Below are 20,328 nucleotides of genomic sequence, written 5' to 3'. Positions count from 1 at the left end.
TGAACAGAATTATTATCTCCAAATTTTATGCTAAATAGTATTTTAAATTGCATAGTACAATATATACCATTTTAAAACAAGCTATATTACTAACAACTTGTAGCACTATTACAAACTATTGTAGCACACTTGTTACAATAATCATCACTCTGAAAATAGAAAACAGAAATAGAAAACAGAAATCAGAATTTAGAACTCAGAAGGACTTACTGGCTGCATATACAGTAACTGGAAAATAATTTCCAGTGATACGGGCAGTATGATGGAAGAGAAGTAATATTACAGTCACACATTGAATATAAAAGGAGTAGAGACTTGAACCTGATGATTGAAGGATATTGAAGCTATGAGGTCAGAATAGCTTGTAGTATTTTCAAGACGAAAGGCTCAAAAGAGAGTAGAGGAGAGAGACAGGAAGTAGAGAATAAAAGCGAGAGGTCTGCAGAGCAGAGTGGAAGACTTCTGGAGCAGAGAGGTGAGTGACCTCTGGAGCATGAATGAACAATCTTCAGAGAAGAGAGGAAGGAGTAGAGAATAGAAGAGACGACCTGTGAGTGGTCTGTCTGAGGTAGAAAGAAAGAGGCTAAGGGAAGAGTCGACCTCCTCAAATGAAAAGGGGGTCTTCCCCTTTTATAGATGAGCTTGCTTAAGGGAGAAGCAAGTGTTGGTGAAAAGGACAAAAGAAATGAAGCGGGTGTCGGCGGAAGAGGACAAAGAGAAAAAGAAAAGAAAGAAAAAGACGAAAATAAAAGTGGCTACAGTGCTAAGTGGCTACAGTACTAAGTGGCTACAGTGCCAAGTGGCTACAGTGTCTTTTTGTCTTTTTTCTGTATAATGGCTACAGTGAAAGCATCTTTTCTTGTCGTGTTGTGTTGGTGATCACTGTTCCTGATGCTTTTTGTTTATTCTTTGTCGGTGATGGCGTCGGTGATGATGGAGACAGCGTCGGTGGCGATGGTGACAGCGTCGGTGGAGTCTGTGATGATGGTACAACCGGATATTTGTATGGTGATGAAATATTGGAATTTTATTAGCAATTATTTTGATTCTTTATAGAATATTCTTCAGGGTCTTTGACTGAATTCGTCTGGTTCAATCTCTTCATCTGGATTGTCTGAAGGAAGATTGAGATATTGGTTGGTGTGTAGAGGAGATGATTGTACGGTCTCCTCAGAGGAAACTGGATTTTTCCCAGCTTCAGCAAAGATTTCTCTCATTTGCTTTTCTAGTGTTTCTTTTGAGGCATTAAGGTTTGACTGAAGCATATTTCTCAGATAGGTTGGGAAATCAAATGAAGTATTGGCTGTATTCTGGCTTGGTTGTTTGTCAGGGGTTTTTTGAGGTATTCTTTTAGGTGTGAGTGTTGCAGGGTCCATATTAAATATGTCCTAGCACTTGACAGATATAGTTTTTCCAAGTCTAGGGATATAGGAATAGTCAACAGTGGTATCAACTGAGATTGAATAATCCCATTTCATTATCCATGGGATTTGGTAAAGGGCCATGAAATATAAGTGGATATCAATGGTATTATCAGCATGGTTATGTTCTTTGAACTGTTCCTGCACTGTTTTGAAAGCAGGAGGTAAAATTTGAGATGTTGAACCCCACACGAAAAACCAATTTTTAAACCAAGTGGAGAATCTTTCGAAAACAGGAAGCCGGAACTGGATGTACCAACCGTGTGTGTTATTTGGATTTTGATAATAGAGAAACTTATGCCATGCTTCAATGTATTCTGCATATTTGAAATATTTATATGAAAAATCTGGGTTATGAAGTTTCTTTTCTTACGCGGGATTGCAACCCCACTCTTCATAGGAAAGTAAGTTTTTAATTTGGACCTTTGAATATGCAATGGTCTTTGTGTTTTGTTGGTAATAATGGACAACGGAAATGGATCATGTTTCCATCAAGATGGCTTCAAAGTATTCTCTGGTTTTAACCCCATTGGAAGGGTTAAGATGATTTAACAAATATAGAGGAGCAAGTTTTATTGGCTCAGTATTAACATGTTTCTTATCGATAGTAATATCCATGAGATAGGCTCTTTCGATATACGAGGATCTGGGTATATTGGGTTGTGAAGCAGACTTAGTTTGGGCTGAAGAATATATAGGTTATATATATATATATATATATGAAAAATGATCTAATGCAACGGTTGTATCATGTTATAATGCAACCACATTTCTAGAAACCCAAGTTTGTGGTATTTGTACGATACAAAATTTTGCACACACGCTCTCTTCATCTCAATAATCAATCCCAAAAAGTAAAAGTTCAATTTAAACCGTAGATATGGTCAAAATGAGTCCCCTCCAACAACGAATCTAGACCATTCATTGGGTGAATTTCAAGATCTTAACCTTTACAAACTCAAAATCATTTTTTTATTTTTGTAACATTGTTCATCTAATGATAATATAGTTATCTAAAAAAATTTGAAAAGAAATTTTTTTTTCTACGCCCTAGATCTAAGCATCTTATCAAAATAGACAGTCTATGTTAATTGAGCTAAAAAATGCATTCTACGTTGTGTTTTCAATTTATTTATTTTTTTGTGATTGTTATTTTCAATTTTGGATCAAACAAATTGCCCTAATATTATTTTTGAAGATTGATGTATTAAATAACTATACAATTGTTGCATGAAATCATTGCCCATATATATATATATATATATATATATATATATATATATATATATATATATATATATATATATATATATAAAATCTTCCCAACACCTATAGGCAAAATGAACAGTAATTTCACATACCTTCATTACCGTCAAAAGTTCATCGTGCAGTCACGATTGTCTGGTAGTGTTTCATTTCTCATTTGTTTTCTACAAATCGAAATGATCTAAAATTTGAATCGTGTGTACATCTTAGTGAGGTACACCTAATAAAAATATAAAAAATAATAATTCGTAAAAAACAATGATTAATATACCATCAAACTTTTCGGGAGTATTTTGGTCAATTTGTTTCATGTAAAATAGTTTGTTTATATTTTTCATAGATTCGCCTATTGTTTATGAATATACGTTCCAAATTTCAGGTCATTTCGATTTGTTCAAAGAAAATGAAAAATGAAATATTGCCGAACAATTGTGACCGTGTGATGAACTTTAGACAGTGATGATAGTGGGTGAAATCACTGTTCATTTTTGCCTCTATATATATATATATATATATATATATATGAAAATTTACATAGAGTTGAGGCTCGAAACAATCAAATTAGAGCCTACCTCAAAATTTTCACTGCAAAAGGTTGTTTTAATACCAAATATCTTCAAATTGATCATCTCGACTTCAAGATACATAGATACGAGAAAAAAATGGATTTCAAGTTTTGGAAATAGTGCATCTTGTAACATATTTTTGGACCATCAATTTTCAAGATTTTCAAAGTTTTTATAGATCTACTCGATCTGCACTATTCATGAAGCTTTATATTTTATAATTAAAGATGAAAATATAGTTTAAGGCTATCACAAAGATTTCAGTATTGAAACCACATTTTTCATCACGATTTGAAGGTGCACTTTGCTTTGATTATTTAGATCCTCGGCTTTGTGCAAACCGTACCTATATATATATATAAAAGAGAGAGAGAGAGAAAGCTAACAATAGCTGGGCAGCTATAATGAATAGTATTATAGGTAGAATCTCAGCCATCAGATCTTCATCATATGGTTCAAAATGCATATCACTATATGAATTTTAATATTCTTTTTAAAAATCGGATCATAATGAAATTTTAGACGTGATTAAAAAATAGGGCGCATAATTAAAAAATATTTTCCAAAATATAAAAATGATTGAAATACCATTGAAAAATGATAAGGGTAATTTGGTCATTTTAAATTAGTGAAAATAATTTTTTTATATGGTGTGCAATAGTGTTAAGTAAATACACCCAAAATTACATCTTAATAAGATTTATAGAAAAAAATTAAAATTCATATAATAATCATTTGCATAAAAATAAATAATCAATTTTGTTATTTCTACAAATGTTTACCGGATGAACTCATAACTTTTATAGAATGAGTTAAGTTCTTGCCCAAAGAGTAAAAACTTAACATGACCTTACCCCCTCAAAATAAAGATGGGTAAGATCTTGTTGACTTCTTACTTTTTCATAACTACAACCCAAGGTCATTCAATTACTAAAGGGATGAGCCCTATTCAAAATATGATCCATATAAAAAAAATGCCCATTGAATTGATCACATCAATAGCAGTATTAATACCCATATATTTATATTTGAATTTTTTTAATTTTCTTTATTACGATATTCATTTAAGGTAGGACTTCGGCTTGATTTGTCAAATTCAAACAGGGGGATTTTTTTCCTTTCCTTTAAATCAATAGCTATCAGATAATTGCGTCCCCTAGCATGAGGTTTACAAAAACGTTTTACATGAGCCACAGCAGATGCAAGAGCTCACTGACTCGCTAACATCCATATTAAAGATGGACGTTTCATAAAGTGTATTGATCAAAATAATTTATAGACGATGTTAAAAAATAATAATAATAATAAAATAAATAAATTAATAAATAAAAACCTTAAAAAGAACAAGTTAAACTTTAAAAAATTTACATCTTGTCTTTTATCCATGATGACCTTGCCCTATATCATGAATTCCTAAAAATATGGATAAAAAATCCTTTGATGCCCACAACCCAACATTGAAAAATTGATATGTTACAGGTGTATCTTAAGAGTGACAGCAGATGTTAGAGTAGCGTGTGATGCCCTCTTTTATGTGACTCGATGGGGCACAATAACAGTTCTCTCCCTTGCTGATTGGCTCAGGGTGTTGGAAGAAATCAAAAGTTACTACAATATTTATTTGCAAAATCTCTAAAACCAAGTATTCACATGATGTAATTCGGATGCATCAGTGAATTTTTTAAGGGTGCAGTTGGCATCCTTAGAGGTAAGGTGCAGCTTCAAATTTTATCATGGCATATAATTTTGATGTAAAATATTTTTTGGATTATCTCAAAATCTATTTTTATATTTAATTATAAAATTTTAAGTTTAAAAAATGGTTAAAATCAAGTAGATCTATAAACATATGTAATCTTGAAAATGGACGGTGTAGATAATATATTGTAAAATGTACTATTTCTAAGATTTAAAATCTTTTTATTTTTCATGGTCATACATCTTGATGTCAAAATGATCAAAGGGTTTCTCAAAATTAAAACTACCTTTTCCGATATATTTTTGAGGTGCATTCACAGTTCTACATTATAAGGTTGCATCCTTATATAAACTGTTTCCATCTTGCTCTTGTGGAGGTTAATATTTGGGTGCCTCATGTATGAACCGTCTTGCAAGGGGTGATGCTCCTTATAATTTATAGAGAGAAAAAAAAAAAAAAAAAAAAAGAAGAAGAAGAAGAAAAGAACATAAGCTCTAATGTATTGCATTCCCTGAAGAAAGTTATTGAGACAAAAAAAGCAAAAACAAAACATAAGATCTAATGTATTGCATTCCCTGAAGGAAGGAGTGAGAAACATGTCATTGTGGTATGATCCATTCAATCTATGGAGAGAATTGTCAAAAAGTGAAATCATCGTGTCTTGATGGTTACCTCAGCACGCAGGTGGAGCAAACCATTCAAGAAGTGGGGGCTGTCATCAGCAATGAATGAGGTCCACGGGGTGTCAAACAAATTTTTAAACCCCGATGGTGGTTTCCCCTTGACAAAGGTTTTTTCTAATGTGCCAGCCGCTTTGAATTTTCTTTTTGGGATTTGATCTGGATGCAAAGGTGTACTGGATGACAGTCTCTGACCCCTCACCCCTCCTGCATTCCATGGTAAAGGCCACAACAATGGGTGGAGCTTCCCTGAATTATGTTGCGGTCAAGACTGAGGTAGAAAGCATTGCCGTTTAGGTAGAACAACTGTGAGTCTATGTAATCTTTTGGAAAGAGGGCAGCACACTCCTCTTGACGAAGGTCGAAGAACACCAGGCACTTAGCAGGGTTTGCAGCCAACTCTATCACCTTAACTGGGAGGTGCCTTTTTGCACACTGAGTCACACACTGCTTGAGTTTGAGCTCCTCTGCCTTGACTAAAAGGGCCTTTGCCACTATTTTGAACGCAATGCTGAGGTCTAGTTCTTCGCATTCGAAGACCTCCTTGAGCTTGTGGGTCGACATGTCTGAAAAACGTATGACAGGGGCAAGATGTAAACCCCAGATCTCATGCCGCTCCTCAAGGTTGGGGTAGTTGGCTCGTGCCCACTCAAGGGCAAAATCAAATACGACATCCTCCAACCCGAGGTGCAACTCGTTGCTTGAGAGCACTGCCTTGATACTAGATAAAGGCAAGGCCATTAACTCATCATGAAACCTGCATCCACACACATAACAACATTGTGGTTACATACATTGAAGAAAGAAAAATTAACATTCCATCAGTTTCAAAATCAATCAATGGGTAAATCCAGATATGATTCATTTTACAATTCATCTTATAATCATGGAATACAAATAGCAGATCAACTTACATATACACATGTTCATATTTTATACATTAAGTCCATTTCTATTTCTATCATGGATAAATCAAGGTAAATGACGATTCATCTTATAGAATCCAGATTGTTTCAAGTACTTCGTGATTATTGCAGAGAAATGATGTTGTTTCACTAAGGACCCTAATCTTCATAATCAAATTAGGATTTTGACCCCGTGTTCCCAAACAATTTAGAAATGGTCTACAAAATGATTAACTTACAATTTTCTCCTATAGCATGAAAAGTGTTCATAAACTCATGGAAGGGAACACCATAGATTCTGATCCAGAACTCCAATGGCACCATATGATCTTTCGTTTCATCTATGCAATTCGTATTAAGTTTATACTTGAAATTACGGAAACAAAGTTAGAAACTGATCCCCTCTGTAGAGGGCCTATTCATCAAATTGATCTTGATAATGGCAAGCACATTATTCCCCATTCCAATACCAAGTAAAATAAGGATTGTTAAAATTCTGTTTTACTACATACAGAAAAACCTTTGATACAACTTAAACACAACAAATTATGAACCTGAGCAGCCTGGCTCCAGGACTAAGCATCTCAAAGAGGCATTGATATTTCAAATCTGCTCAAGGAGGACCCCATGCATCTTTATTACTCTGTATATATCTTGTTAAAAAAGGAGGTAACCACTAATCCTATCCTTGAAGCCGTTGTGTTCCTTCAAACTATAGTTTGCTTTGTTCCTTTCTTCCTCTAGTGTTACCTCGTGGGCTACCTCCGCCAATACCAATATATTTTCTGCATCAGTTGTTCTACCATCTATTTTGTACAATTGGCAAAAAAGCAGAAGAATAAACCAAATGAGCTGGAATTGATGATCTCGAGTGATTAATTAGTAACTTATTGTCAATTGTTCATTATTATCCTAAAAAAGGAATTGCTAGTCATAAACTGATATATAAAATTCTACAAATAAAATTATTTCGGGTCCCATCAATTAATCCCCATGCTAGTTGTGCTTGCATAGAAATTCAGAATTGGTATGCAGTAAAAAGCCCAAAATTTGAGATACGTAAGGATGTTGGATAATAATATCTATGAGAATATGATACCAAAGACACTAATATCTTCATTTCTACCAAACTATTATAAAAAGATAGTGGATTTTCCCAGAAAATGGGGAAAACAAATTTATGACATAAGATTTCTAAGTTTTAGATCTTTTTTTCAAATTTTAGCAGTATTATTATTATTGTTATTGTTGTTGTTGTTGTTGTTGTTGTTGTTGTTGTTGTTGTTGTTGTTGTTGTTGTTGCTGTTGTTGTTGTTGGTGGTGTTGTTGTTGTTGTTGTTGGTGGTGTTGTTGTTGTTGTTGTTGTAATTATTATTATCATTATCATTATCATTGTCATTATTATTATTATTTTCCGTTTTTTCGTTGTTGTTGTTGTTGTTGTTGTTGTTGTTGTTGCGGTTGTTGTTGGTGGTGGTGTTGTTGTTGTTGTTGGTGGTGTTGTTGTTGTTGTTATTGTTGTAATTATTATTATCATAATCATTATCATTGTCATTATTATTATTATTTTCCGTTTTTTCTTCTGTTTATTCCTTACAAGCTTCTCCAAACAAGTGAGATCATTCCCACAATAAGTTCCAGAGTTTGGGCGTATTACAGTGCGGTACAAGCATGCCCAATCCTGCAATACATGTATGTGTGTGTATTCCGAACAAGATTAGACATGTTAAATGAATAATGAAACTAACACCATGACAAATTAAGCATGAAATTATTTCAAAAAGAGAAAAAGCTTACTCGAACAAATCCTGATATTTTTTAGCAAGAAATTGCTTAGCAGCAACGGCCAAAGGTTGCATTGCATCTATCATTCTATCAGGATGCTCAAGATATAGTAAAGCGCATTCTTGTGTCATGTGGAGATTACCCAGCAGCACGGTACAATGACACACGCAAGAAGCAACATCAAATTTGTCCGCAACCACTAACAAATCCCGCAATAATGCTGGAGCAGTAGTTGACGATAGCAGGCCAGAATACATAAAGTTCAATAGCTCAAAAAGCCTCCATCTCTGGTCCTCATAGAAGATATATCAGGTTTAACAGTAAGCACATATATTGTCTTAAGGATTTCCAATAATACATAAACACACTAATGGTGATCCAACCAATATTTTGGTCATTTAGTTTTGTAGAGAAATTAGGAGTACTCTACAAAGTGATTATGAGATTATAAAATTATGTTTTACTGAGTTCAATATATTCCTAGGATAGAGATTCTAGTTGTAGAACTTCTTTGAGTGCATTAAGTTATTGTTTGACTTTCCACAGTAATTTTGTTTTTAGAAGGCTTTTGGGGGTTTTTAGGCTTTTCGGTTTCATAATCGATCTGAATAAAGTTGGTCTCGAGAAGCCACTCGAAAAAGTATTGGCATTTCATAAAAGCTTTGTACGTAGACAAGCAAACCAACAAAGAATCTTGAAAACAAAAAAAATTCGAAAAATGAAACGAGTGTCTGATGCGACCTTTTAGGCTTCTCTTGGGAGTGTTTCAATTTAGAAATACAAAATTAGTGTCTGATGGGACCTTTAAGGGTTCCATTGGGAGTTTTCACTTTTAGTTTTTTATCTTCTCCTCTTGCATAAACTTATTATGTTCTTAAAATTATTCTACTGTTGTATGCAGTACATGATCTACTTGCATGAATTGTAAAATCTGGTGAAAATCTGCTCTATGGATTGCACAAATCAAAATTGAGGAAGAGTTCTCCCCAACTAGGGGGTGAGTGATGCAGTTATCATTATGAGAATTTCTATTCTTTAGCTTCATCAATAATTCATGGATAGTTTTTATAAAAGTTTATTAGGAAATATCCTATTATAAACTAAATTTTTAGATATTCCTAGGATAAAGATTCTATTATGGGCATTTGGGGGTTTTCACGTAACTTATGGGTTCCCATAGGATTTTTAATTTTAGAAGCGCTTTTGAGGATTTTTAATTTAATGATCATTTTGGTTCCTAAGCCATGAGGACATGATTGGTCTCTCGAAGCTTTTAGCTTAGGTATTAGACTTTATATAAGCCTTAGCATGTGGACAAGAAAGTTACTCAGTTTCTGGGCTTAATAGATGCGATCAAGTTTGACATCTAACCAGTGAGTGGCCTGGTCCAGTCAAAATCAGTTTGAGCAACAATCAAATCAATCTGAAAAGTTTGAAGAAAACATAAAGAATTATTTAAAAAGGAAGAAACATATCCAGTTCAACCAATCCTACAAGCAAGTTCAACCACTCCAACCAGTCGAACGAACATGTCTATTCAATTTTGACAGATTCAAACAGTTTTCTAGCTTAAAATCAGAGTGGACCAGATGTAAGCCCAATTCCCAGTCCAACCAGGTAGACTAACTAGTCTTCTCAGCTCTTTATAACATTGGGTTTAATCCATTTAGAGTCATTTTCATCTCTAACTCCAAAATTTTTTCTTTCATTTTGCATGCTATGTCGCCTTTTTATTGCATTAATTTGTCAAGAACACTTGAATAGCATAAATTACATCACAGATCTAAGCAAATCATCCAGGACACAATGGAAATAGCTCATGCCCAAACTAACCCAAACACAACTAATTTATTTTATTATTATTATTTTTTGGTTATTGTAATTTATCCAAAACATTGCCAATCCATCCATACCCCCCCTGGCTAATCAACTTGAAAATATGAATCACTTCTAGTTTCTATTAAAAAAGATAAGTAAAATAAATGCATAAACTTTCAAGATTTATAAACTTCAAAATTCCAATACAAACCCAAAACATCATTTCGATAATCCAGAATAAATGTTGAGTACAGGAGCAATAGTTGGATGTGTGATCATCACAAGATAAATAGAAAAATGAGATTAGAAAAGAAAATTTCTGATTTAGAATACAAAAATATTGTGTTTTTATATGATAGTAATAAATGTCTTTGGCACAGCACTTCACATGGGCAAGCATGATTTTGTTATTTCCTTAATACCTTCTCGTATTTGATAGAACTTACCTAAAGCACTGATCCGTAGTTTCACATCTCTCTGCTCTGATTCATGCATGCCATTTGAGAAAAGCTGCTAAAACAAGTGTCAAATTAGAGATTTCATTACTAGGGAATAATAATAATATAACATTCTATCCTAGCTGGTAAAAGTAAGGGCTTTTCCCAGTTAAAATTGCGGAGTTGATGTATAACTTCTTATCCCTTAGAACTGTGAAACAATCCTTGTTCCAATGCGGAACATTATCTTTTGCTACCTCAATCTCCTATGATGTAAGACAATAAGTTAACTTAATATATAAAATACTAATGGGATGAAAGATTATTCAAAACAAATAAATAGAACTATAAAGAATAACAAAAAACTATTTACTTATCATGCGATTGCAGGCCAGGGGAAGGAGATTCCCCATCCGATGGCTAAAAGGCCAGAGGGGCAATAGAGATGGAGATCCCTCTCTCCAAGAGCTAAGAGGAAGAGGTTGTGTGGGGAAGGAAGAGGCTTTGAATAGATGAACCAGGGGGAGGGGAAGAGGTTGTGTGGGGAAGGAAGAGGCTTTGAATAGATGAACCAGGGGGAAGGGGGGGGGGGGGTTGAATCCTTGGTCAGCCTCCTCGTAGGAAAGCTCATATCGTACCCCTCTATATCATAGCTTTCAATCTTAGTATGTGGAGATAGGGATGACTGTAACTATCCCATTACACCCCCCTCCTAAGCCATTTGCCAAATCAAGACCTTGAGCTACTAAAATCTTATAGACTTTCTAAGACCCACTTTCATAAAAATTGCAAGCCACATATCTAGAATCAAGGGGAAAAGCAAGCAGGTATCCCTCAAAGGATAACATGGCCCAAAGTGGTGCCTCAAAGGAAACAAGAGGAACTTCACCATCAAGAGCCAGGCCCATCCCATTAGCTTATATGATTTACATAAACTACCACATAAACTACACAATGTATGGAAATTGCATTATGTAATTTTGCATTATATGTAAATTACATAATTCCGTTATGTATATTACAACATGTATATGTAACTTACATATAACAAGGCAATGTTGTGTCCTAATATTAAAGCTCAGGCCCAACCCATAAACTCATGGGCCTTAAATTCAGACCAGGCTAGGCCCAGCTTGACGAGCTACTTGAAGGGGCCCAAACTCAATCCATGTCGGACTAGGTCTCTGAGGCCCCTCTAGGGGATGGGGGGAGTGTATGTACAAATATGTATGTGTGTGTGTGTGTGTGTAGAGACAGACAAAGAGAGTCACTTTTCAATATGTGTTGGCATGTGACTGTCAACTTCGGGAGGTGAGTTCACTGAATCTTATAACATAAGTATAATTAGGTTTGATTTGCAGACTGATATATCCTTTTTTGTCTTCTCCATTAGAATGAAATCAGAATTGAAGGATAACTCAAAATCACAAGAAACCAAGGCCTGTGGTATGCACAACGTCTGTGACATGGGAAGCTGCTAGTGGGAGCACAAGCTCTAAAAGAGAAAATCATTCTTTTTTCAATGCTCATTTAGGGAATCCCTCAAGTCCTTAGGAATTTCCTGCCTTTCTTTTTCAGACAATATTATTTCCTTATGTGTAATGTGAACTCAATCCTATAAACTTTCAAAACATTGTCATTTTCCCTTCATTAATAATATGGTGCTTTGTTCAAATTTATTCTTTCTAGTAATCTTTAATGTGTAGAGATCGCACATAAAAAATCTATAACTAGTGCACAATATCTTTCCTTCAATGATGAATGTTCTCGTACTACTTGGCTCAATTGCATGAATATGATAGCAGAAGTGTTTGAAATATTTAAGGTTTTTCATAAAATGATAATTACTCAGTTCATTGCCAATGTCAAAATCTTTAGAACCAATAACTGAATAGAGTGTGCAGAGATTAATATGGACCCAATATTTGCAACAAAATGAGACAATTCATCATAGTTCATGCATGCAACACCACAACAAGACATATTCGGCCAAGGTTGATCACAGAGGCAGAAGCAAGAGAAGACAACTTGATTTCTTCAAATTTCGGTTTCATCTCATATTCTCTTGTATTATATTTCCACGTTATATATCAAGCTTTCCTAATATTAAGCTTTGCGAATATAAATGAAAGAAATTTCTTTTTCTTATAAGGAGTCTTTTTAATTTTTCCTTTCTTTTTATGCATGTATATTTAAGCCTTAATGCTATTACAAAACATGTATAAACATGAATGCGACATGAAAACTCCATGAACATGATCAGGAGCTCTAGAGTTCTAAAATCATCTTCTTGCTGATATTAAACAAATCTCGATTTGGTTAATAAAAACATGCTCAAAGTTAAGAAATACAAATTTCAGAAATACAAATTTCAAGGATTTCCCAAAAACTTTTCAAAATTCTGAGATTTTACTAAAATTCTAAAAATAGAGATTTCAAAGGAGCTCGTTACTTGAGGTGTTAGAAGCTAAATATCTTAAAGCTTGAAATCTCTGAGTCATAATTAGTGTACCAAACTCCACTAATAAATTATGTGAACATTCTTTTTCCAAGATTTAAAACAAGAAGCAAAAGAATATATGGGAGACATTTTATAAAAGTTTCTTCATGTTTAGGGATAAACGTGTTGCATCATAAAATAAAGAAATCAATTTATGTTGCATCAAATCCAAAATGTATTTAACCCCATTTGAGATCCTTCATCTTTTTTTACTTTTCTCGTATAGTTAACCCAAATTGAAATCCTTGGTTTTTTTGTATCGTCACACTAATATAGGAGGTTTTCTGAGCACTGTGCCTTCAACAGTGCATAATTTTCGCTCATAGCTTAGAAAAAGCCGTATTTGTAACATGCGGAAAATTCATTCGAAGCTCCACAATATTCACATCCATCTGCACTAGTTGCGAAATCACTTTGTCAAAAGGCCTCTAGAGGCCCGAAAAAATCCCCATGAAATTAGGGGTAATTTCATCATTTTGAGTAGTTTGGACTAGATTGTCTTTTCTTGCTTTCTTCCTTTTTATTTATAGTTGTAATTTAAAGTTAGAAATATATGGCCCAGATTGTGCTTTAGGGAGGGTTAAGGATTAAAATAGGTTGTGATTAACGGGTGAGGTTCGTTCTTAAGTTCTATACTTAGGGTCTCTAGGTCTATCCAAAGGTGTGGCTACAGAGCTTGGCTTGTAAGCTCCCATGGCTTGATCAATCCTCCATTAACTAGAGTTAGAGTAGGTTGACTCCCAAAGCGCCTTGGATGCGGTAACTATGTACAATTACCCCTAGCGGACCTTGTGGAGGCCACGACCATGGTGGTGGCTTTTAGGCCTACGAGGGAGATTCGATGACCTGTTGATGCGATTTGAGGAACAAGCATAGGAGGTGTGCCAACATGTTTCAAGCAGGGTTCTATTGTCCATAAGAGTGACGAATCAGAGCCTAGAGAAGAGAACCCTTTCTATAACCATGGGAAGATGAAGCTCGACCCTGACCTGCACCTTGAGGAGTGACAAGCGTGCGCCTTGGAATGAGCAGATAAAGGCATCCAGGTAGATGTGCCTGAGTTCTCTAGTTGGCTACAACCAAACGACTTCTTAGATCGGCTTGCTAGTGTTGAGACATTTTCCATGTGGAAGGAGCTATCCAAGCCTGAGGTGCATTTTGTATCCACCTAGCTAAGGGACATGCCCTCGTTTGGTGGCAGCAATTTGCAGGCAACTCATTGTGGAGAGGCAAGGAGAAGATGTAGACCTGGAGGAAGGTTAAATTACGTATGAAGAAAAAGTTTGTCTCAATCATTTTCGCACAAGATCTATACTGGAAGTTCCATCACTTGCGTCAGAAGGAGAAGAGTGCGTTAGAATATACGGATTGCTTGCTGATGAACCGAATAAAAGCTAACGAAACTAATGACCAACGCATAGTCCACTACTTCAGTGGCTTGAAAATCTAGATTCAAGACAAGCTGACCCAACACTGGGCGATCAATGTTGATAAGGCGTATCGATTTGCCTTAGAGGATGAGAAGAAGTTGAAGAGAAGTATTGTTGTTTTCTTCTCTGCCCGAGGGTCCATGGCCACGAAAGGATATAATATTAATCTAAGGCAGCGGGAGCCAACTGACCTAGTTTTCAGACCAGGGACGGGGTGAAAATAAGCAAGAACCTGGCCATTAACAAGCTTGCCCAAGCTCGAGATCAGTGCATTAACTATTTTAAATGTGGCGACCAAGGGCACCGCTCTTTCAAGCACCCAAGAAGCAGGCCGCTACACATCCTCGTGAGGAGATGAAGATTATGAGGAGGATATTGAAATGGAACCCATCTTTGATGAGAGGCATGATGATGAACCAGAAGGATTGTATCTGGATGGGGAGTTGCTTGCAATTAGGCAACTACTTTCCAACTCAAAGGTAGTGAAGAGCCATGCTTGCGAACAAATATCTTTCGCACCAGATGCACCGCTCGACGAAACATTAGGGCCATATCATCGATAGTGGGAGTTCCGCAACATGATATTTTAAGTTACGGTAGATAAACTCAAGTTGAAGTGCAAACAATAGCCTTAGCCCTACAAGATCTCGTAAGGGAGGTAACAAAACCCTTGTTAGCCATCATTGTTTGGTCAATTTAACTCTTGGGAAGTCTTATGAGGAGTTTGGTTCGCATGACATACTTCCTATGAATGTATGCCACATTTTGTTGCATTGCCCATGGCAGTATGATCAATCTGCCGCAAGCCACAATAGACAAAACACACATACAATTTGGAAGAATGGTGTTAAAATTACCTTGCAACCCTTAAAAGGGGATGCACAACCTGAACATAGTTAGGGGGAAAATGACATGATATTCTCAAGGCTCAGTAAGTGTTACAAAGCAGCTCGTCATGGCATTTGGACTATCCAATGCCCTAAGCACCTTCATAAGGGTAATGAACAAAGTATTTGAGCCCTTTATTAAGAAGTTTGTAGTAGACTAGTAGTGTATTTGGACAACATCCTTGCTTATAGAACAATTGACGACGAGCACTTAGGCCATTTAAGGCAAGTGTTTGAGGTTTTGTGAAAGAAGAAATTATTTGTCAATATGAAGAACTGCTCCTTGATGCTACATAGCTTGATACTCATTGGGAGGCAAGGTTCCTATATCTGACTTCATTTTTTAGGCTCTGACTTCGTTCAACAAGATGGCTTCCTTTTCAAAGGGAAACTATGTATCCCGGAGGGGTCGCTTTGCGTTAATATCATCAATGAAATGCATGGACTCAGTAGCCACTTTAAATGAGATAAGATAATTGCAACTGCAGAAGAGAGTGTTCATGGCTTAGGCTCAAATGAGATGTCAACCGGTTTGTGGAGAAGAGGTGTCAAACTTGCCAATTAACTACAGGCCAGTCCTAACAGAGGTATAAACACCCCTCTACCCATCACTTTCACCCCTTGAACAAACATTAGCGTGGATTTTGTGGTTATACTCCCTCACACTGCTAGAGAATGGGCTCCATCCTTACCATGGTGGATCGGTTTTTGAAGATGGCACACTTCATCCAATGTAGGAATAATATCGACGCAACACATGCAGTTGATCTGTTCCTCAAGGAAGTTGTTCACCTCCATGGAGTCCCCAAAATTAACACCTCTAATCAGGATATGTGCTTCATAAATCAATTTTGGTCCCTATGTGGAGGAAGCTAAGCTCCAAACTTCAATACAACAGTAGTTACCACCACGAACAAATGGTCATTCAAGGTGGTGAACCGTAGCCTGTGAAATCTCCTTCTGAGTCTCATCGGGGACAAGCCCAGCTAGTTGGAACAGATTTACTAAAATATACTAAAAAATCCAAACCTAGAAAGAGTTTCTTTAAAAAAAAAAAATCAGATTGATCCAAAGTGAAAAAAAAGGCCTCGCAGGCAAAACTTGCTGCTGAGAATAGTTTCGTAGTTTGTCCAAAATGCCCCAGAAAACCTGCAATAAAGACAACATCTAGTGTTATTGAAAAGTTAAAATCCTAGGTCGAAGAAATGATTTTATAGGTTGACCACAAATCGTAATTTGAAAAAAAAAGATCAAATCAATGGTCCTCCAAGCAACAAACTGAAAACTAGTCCACTAAAAAAACTCTCATCACAATATGACGAGTGAACAAATTGCAGAGCTTCATGTAATCAAGAAATTAAACAAAATTATTAAGTTAATGAAGAAACAATATCCACTAGGAAGATCAAGGAATATCCTTAGAACATTGTTGCACATTTGTCTCTAATAAGAATCAAATAAAAGAACAAGTTTCGAAATTTATTCTGTACATTACATGTAAGTACGATCAGTATATACACAATATATTTCCATATACGTGCCAATTAAAACGATTCGCTATATACTCATTATGCATCTAAATCTATAACTTAATACATTTATAAATAATCTATAATTATATCAAATTTTACAGATATCCTTTACTCATGTTCTTGCTCCCACACCAGATCCTACTCCTACTTCCAATAACTATAAAGTCCTTTAAAAATTTTATTGCTCCCCTTTCCTTCTAGCATTCTTGCATGCATGGAAATAGGTGAATGGCAAAAGGATTTCTCAATTAGCTGTCCTTCAAGACTAGTATATATGTTATTTACGCCATGCTTCCATGCCACCACATTCATCCAAAGATGCTGGCCTCTGAATCTCCATGACCATGGTTTGTTTCTTTCGGCCGTCGAATTCCAAGCACCTTTTAGTTTTTTGTTTAAATTTTTTTTCCAACACACTCCAAATGTGACTTTCTTTGGTTCAAGGAACCAATTATAGAGGAAGTCCCTCACAAGCTTCTCCATATAGTTAACAATAAATAATGAAATAGGGAATATGAACATCATATGTACGGGTAGATTTGATAATGTTCACTTGATTAAGGTTATCCTTCCACCTAGAATAGAAAGTTGGATATTTTAGGAATCTAGCTTCCTCTCGACTTTATCTGAGAAAGGGACAAGGTCATTGTGGTAGCACCCCACACCTTAGTCAACAAGTTGTGGTTCCATTCCCACCGACACGACCCCACTAACATATTAAAAAAACTAACTCCTAAACTATTTGAAAAAATGGGTAAGGGGTCTGTCTTCCCCACTGAATTACCCACAAAAAAAAAAAAGTCAGTTACCTTATCCTGAGCAGGTTTAGGAGGCATATCCGAGCACAAAGGTAACCTGAGATATTGACTAGAACGACTATCCATTCCACACCCAGCCAAAATCTATTACTCGTTTGAAGCCCACATCCCACAAATCAAGTTTCTCTTGTTAATTTGCAAGTTTGAAACAACTTAAAAGTACCAGAGAGAGAATTCAAAAGCTCCCCACGTTCATCTTACTGATCCTTAGGAGTCAAACCGTAAGAGTTACATGGCTTAACCTTACACATTCATCTCCCCACATTCGGCTTCTTTCCACTCAATGTTACTTACAGAGCTCCCAAGATCTTTGAGTTTATGTGAACATTGATTGCCTCCAACTTATGTCACAAAGACAACTTATGTTACAAAGACATAGATATGTCATTCAATAGATGGCACATATACAAGCATCGGAAACGCCAACTCCAGCATCAGCCTTTTCAAGCACATGCATATCCGTACATCATTTAAAGAAGAAGAAAGTGGGATTTTGAGCGAGAGTAACTAATTTGATAATAAAATTTTGACAAGGAAGTCTAACAAGTATGCCAATTTCCAAAGGGTTCGACATGGGTAACAGGGGTATTATGTCGAAACTTGCTACAAAAACATAGATAAAAGTACTGATTCAAAACTTGGCCAAATCCCTCAGACTTGAGCAAAGTTCTCACGTGCAACTCGGCCCCCTTAAAAACAAATTCAACAACTCAGTCCCCTTAAAAAGAAATTAAAAAACAAATCATTAAAAATATATGCACATTAGAATCAATGTATAAAAATTATTTATGTAATTTGAATTTTTTTTACAATGATTTGTGAGATTTTCTTGTCATATTGCCTATCTTTATATTTTCCTTCTTTAGGAATTTTCTAATATGTATTCGACTGTAAACCAATTTTTCCTAAATCCATATTTTGTATTTTTTTTTACTTTTTTTGGGACTTTTTATTTCTCAGTTTGTTTTGTTTCACTTTTACAAATTTTAGACAATTTCTCTAATTTTATATCTTAAGACATTTTTTAAAAAAAATTAGAGCCTTTTGAACCCTGTCACTGCTCCACTGTGTCAGCTCTCGCCACAGACCAGGGCCGGATCCAAGGCCCTGTTTTTGGACCTGTGTTGGGAATTTAGAAACAAAACCTCTCTCTCTCTCAACCAAAACCACCAAAACCAAAATTAAGAAGTCCATGACCAAAACAGGAAGGCACCAAAATTCAAGGAGAAAAGTAACAACAAACGAAGAAGTTGACCCAACAAAACCCAAAGATCATAAGAGTATATCAGATCAAAAGACAGAAAAGTTAGAGCACGTAAGATGGAGCACTGAAGGAGAAAGAATCACACCTCTATAATCATGGTAAATCTATTGTATCTCTGCACAGAACTATTTATCTTCCCCGTTACTTCCGTCCTTGGCCCCGATTCTTCTGTCCAGGGCTCCGCCATGATTTCGACAGTCAAAATCCGATCCGAGAAACTCACATTGTTGAAAGCAAACGAAAAATCAAACCCTTGAGCATCACCAGGAACCACGGACTCCGCCATGGCTAGCTGTTCTACTCTAAAACAAAGAGAAAGAAAGAGATAATGAGATTTCAGCGGCCTATAAAATTATTCCTCAATCAATATCTATGATCCTATATATTTCTAACTTTCTATTGTCGATAAACCCATTCCAATCGTCTTTCTGGCAATCTGATAAGTATTGGATGAAGCATTCCAATAAATATTGGATTGGATTGGATCATGAATTGAGGAGAGAAACCTCCCTTCCAATTCCGCATTGGATTGGATGATGAATTGAGGAGAGAAACTTCCCTTCCAACTCCTTTGGCGCAGTTTGAATCCTGCGTTTAAAAACATATTTTGGCAGGTTAAAACGTTTTACCCTCAACATATTGTCCACGTTAAAAGGTTTTACGCTCAACATATTGTCGGTCCAAATAGTATATTCTTATATGGACCGGGTTCTCATTGGGCTAGGCACGCATATGTAGAAACGCGGGTCTATTAATAAATCTATTTCTTAAATGGATTTTTGTACTTAATTTTTAAAAAAAGATTTATATTAGGATGCAACCTTATAACGTAGAACTATGGATGCACCTCAATATTCCATCGAAAAAGGTAGTTTTAATGTTGAAAAACCCTTTGATCATCTCGACATCGAGATGTATGACCATGAAAAATAAAAAGATTTTAAGTCTCAGAAATAGTGCATTTTACAACATATTATCTACATCGTTCATTTTCAAGATTTTCATATGTTTATAGATCTACTTGATTTTAACTATTTTTTAAATTTAAAATTTTATAATTAGATATAAAAATAGATTTTGAGATAATCCTAAGAACATTTTACATCAAAATTATATACCATGACAAAAATTGAAGGTGCACCTTACCTCTACAGCTACAAATGTATCTGTATGCCAATTGCACCCTAATTTTAAGAATATGCAATCTCTAATATTGAGATCATGAATATGAAGAAAGAAATAAATTTTAAAAACTAAAAATAATAATTCTAGTAAAAAAACATTTGGACTGTTAGTTTCCATTGTTTTTAGATGGAACAC

General features: G+C 35.4%; 1 protein-coding gene across 3 annotated transcripts; it reads right to left on the bottom strand.

Moving 5' to 3' along the window:
• Nucleotides 1-5,435: 5,435 nt before the first annotated feature.
• Nucleotides 5,436-19,675, bottom strand: LOC18444550 (BTB/POZ domain-containing protein POB1). Of its 3 annotated transcripts, none has more exons than XM_020673812.2 (4): nucleotides 19,094-19,675; nucleotides 10,587-16,543; nucleotides 8,335-8,609; nucleotides 5,436-6,389 (listed from the first exon to the last, which is right to left on the bottom strand). In XM_020673812.2, the coding sequence occupies exons 3-4, from the start codon at nucleotides 8,577-8,579 to the stop codon at nucleotides 5,831-5,833; spliced, it is 804 nt and encodes a 267-aa protein (XP_020529471.2). In that variant the 5' UTR covers nucleotides 8,580-8,609; nucleotides 10,587-16,543; nucleotides 19,094-19,675; the 3' UTR covers nucleotides 5,436-5,830. The 3 variants fall into 3 exon arrangements, with proteins under 3 accessions (XP_020529471.2, XP_088708811.1, XP_088708805.1); XM_088852685.1 differs by having other exon boundaries at nucleotides 8,335-16,543; nucleotides 19,094-19,310; nucleotides 19,402-19,675; XM_088852679.1 differs by having other exon boundaries at nucleotides 8,335-16,543.
• Between the last annotated feature and the right edge of the window lie 653 nt (nucleotides 19,676-20,328).

Source organism: Amborella trichopoda, chromosome 1 (genome assembly GCF_054954075.1).
Source record: "Amborella trichopoda isolate Santa Cruz 75 chromosome 1, AtrichopodaSantaCruz75HAP2 v2.0, whole genome shotgun sequence".
NCBI lineage: Eukaryota > Viridiplantae > Streptophyta > Magnoliopsida > Amborellales > Amborellaceae > Amborella > Amborella trichopoda.
The sequence above is the reverse complement of the archived record's forward strand: the minus strand, read 5'-3'. Positions and strand labels throughout refer to the sequence as shown.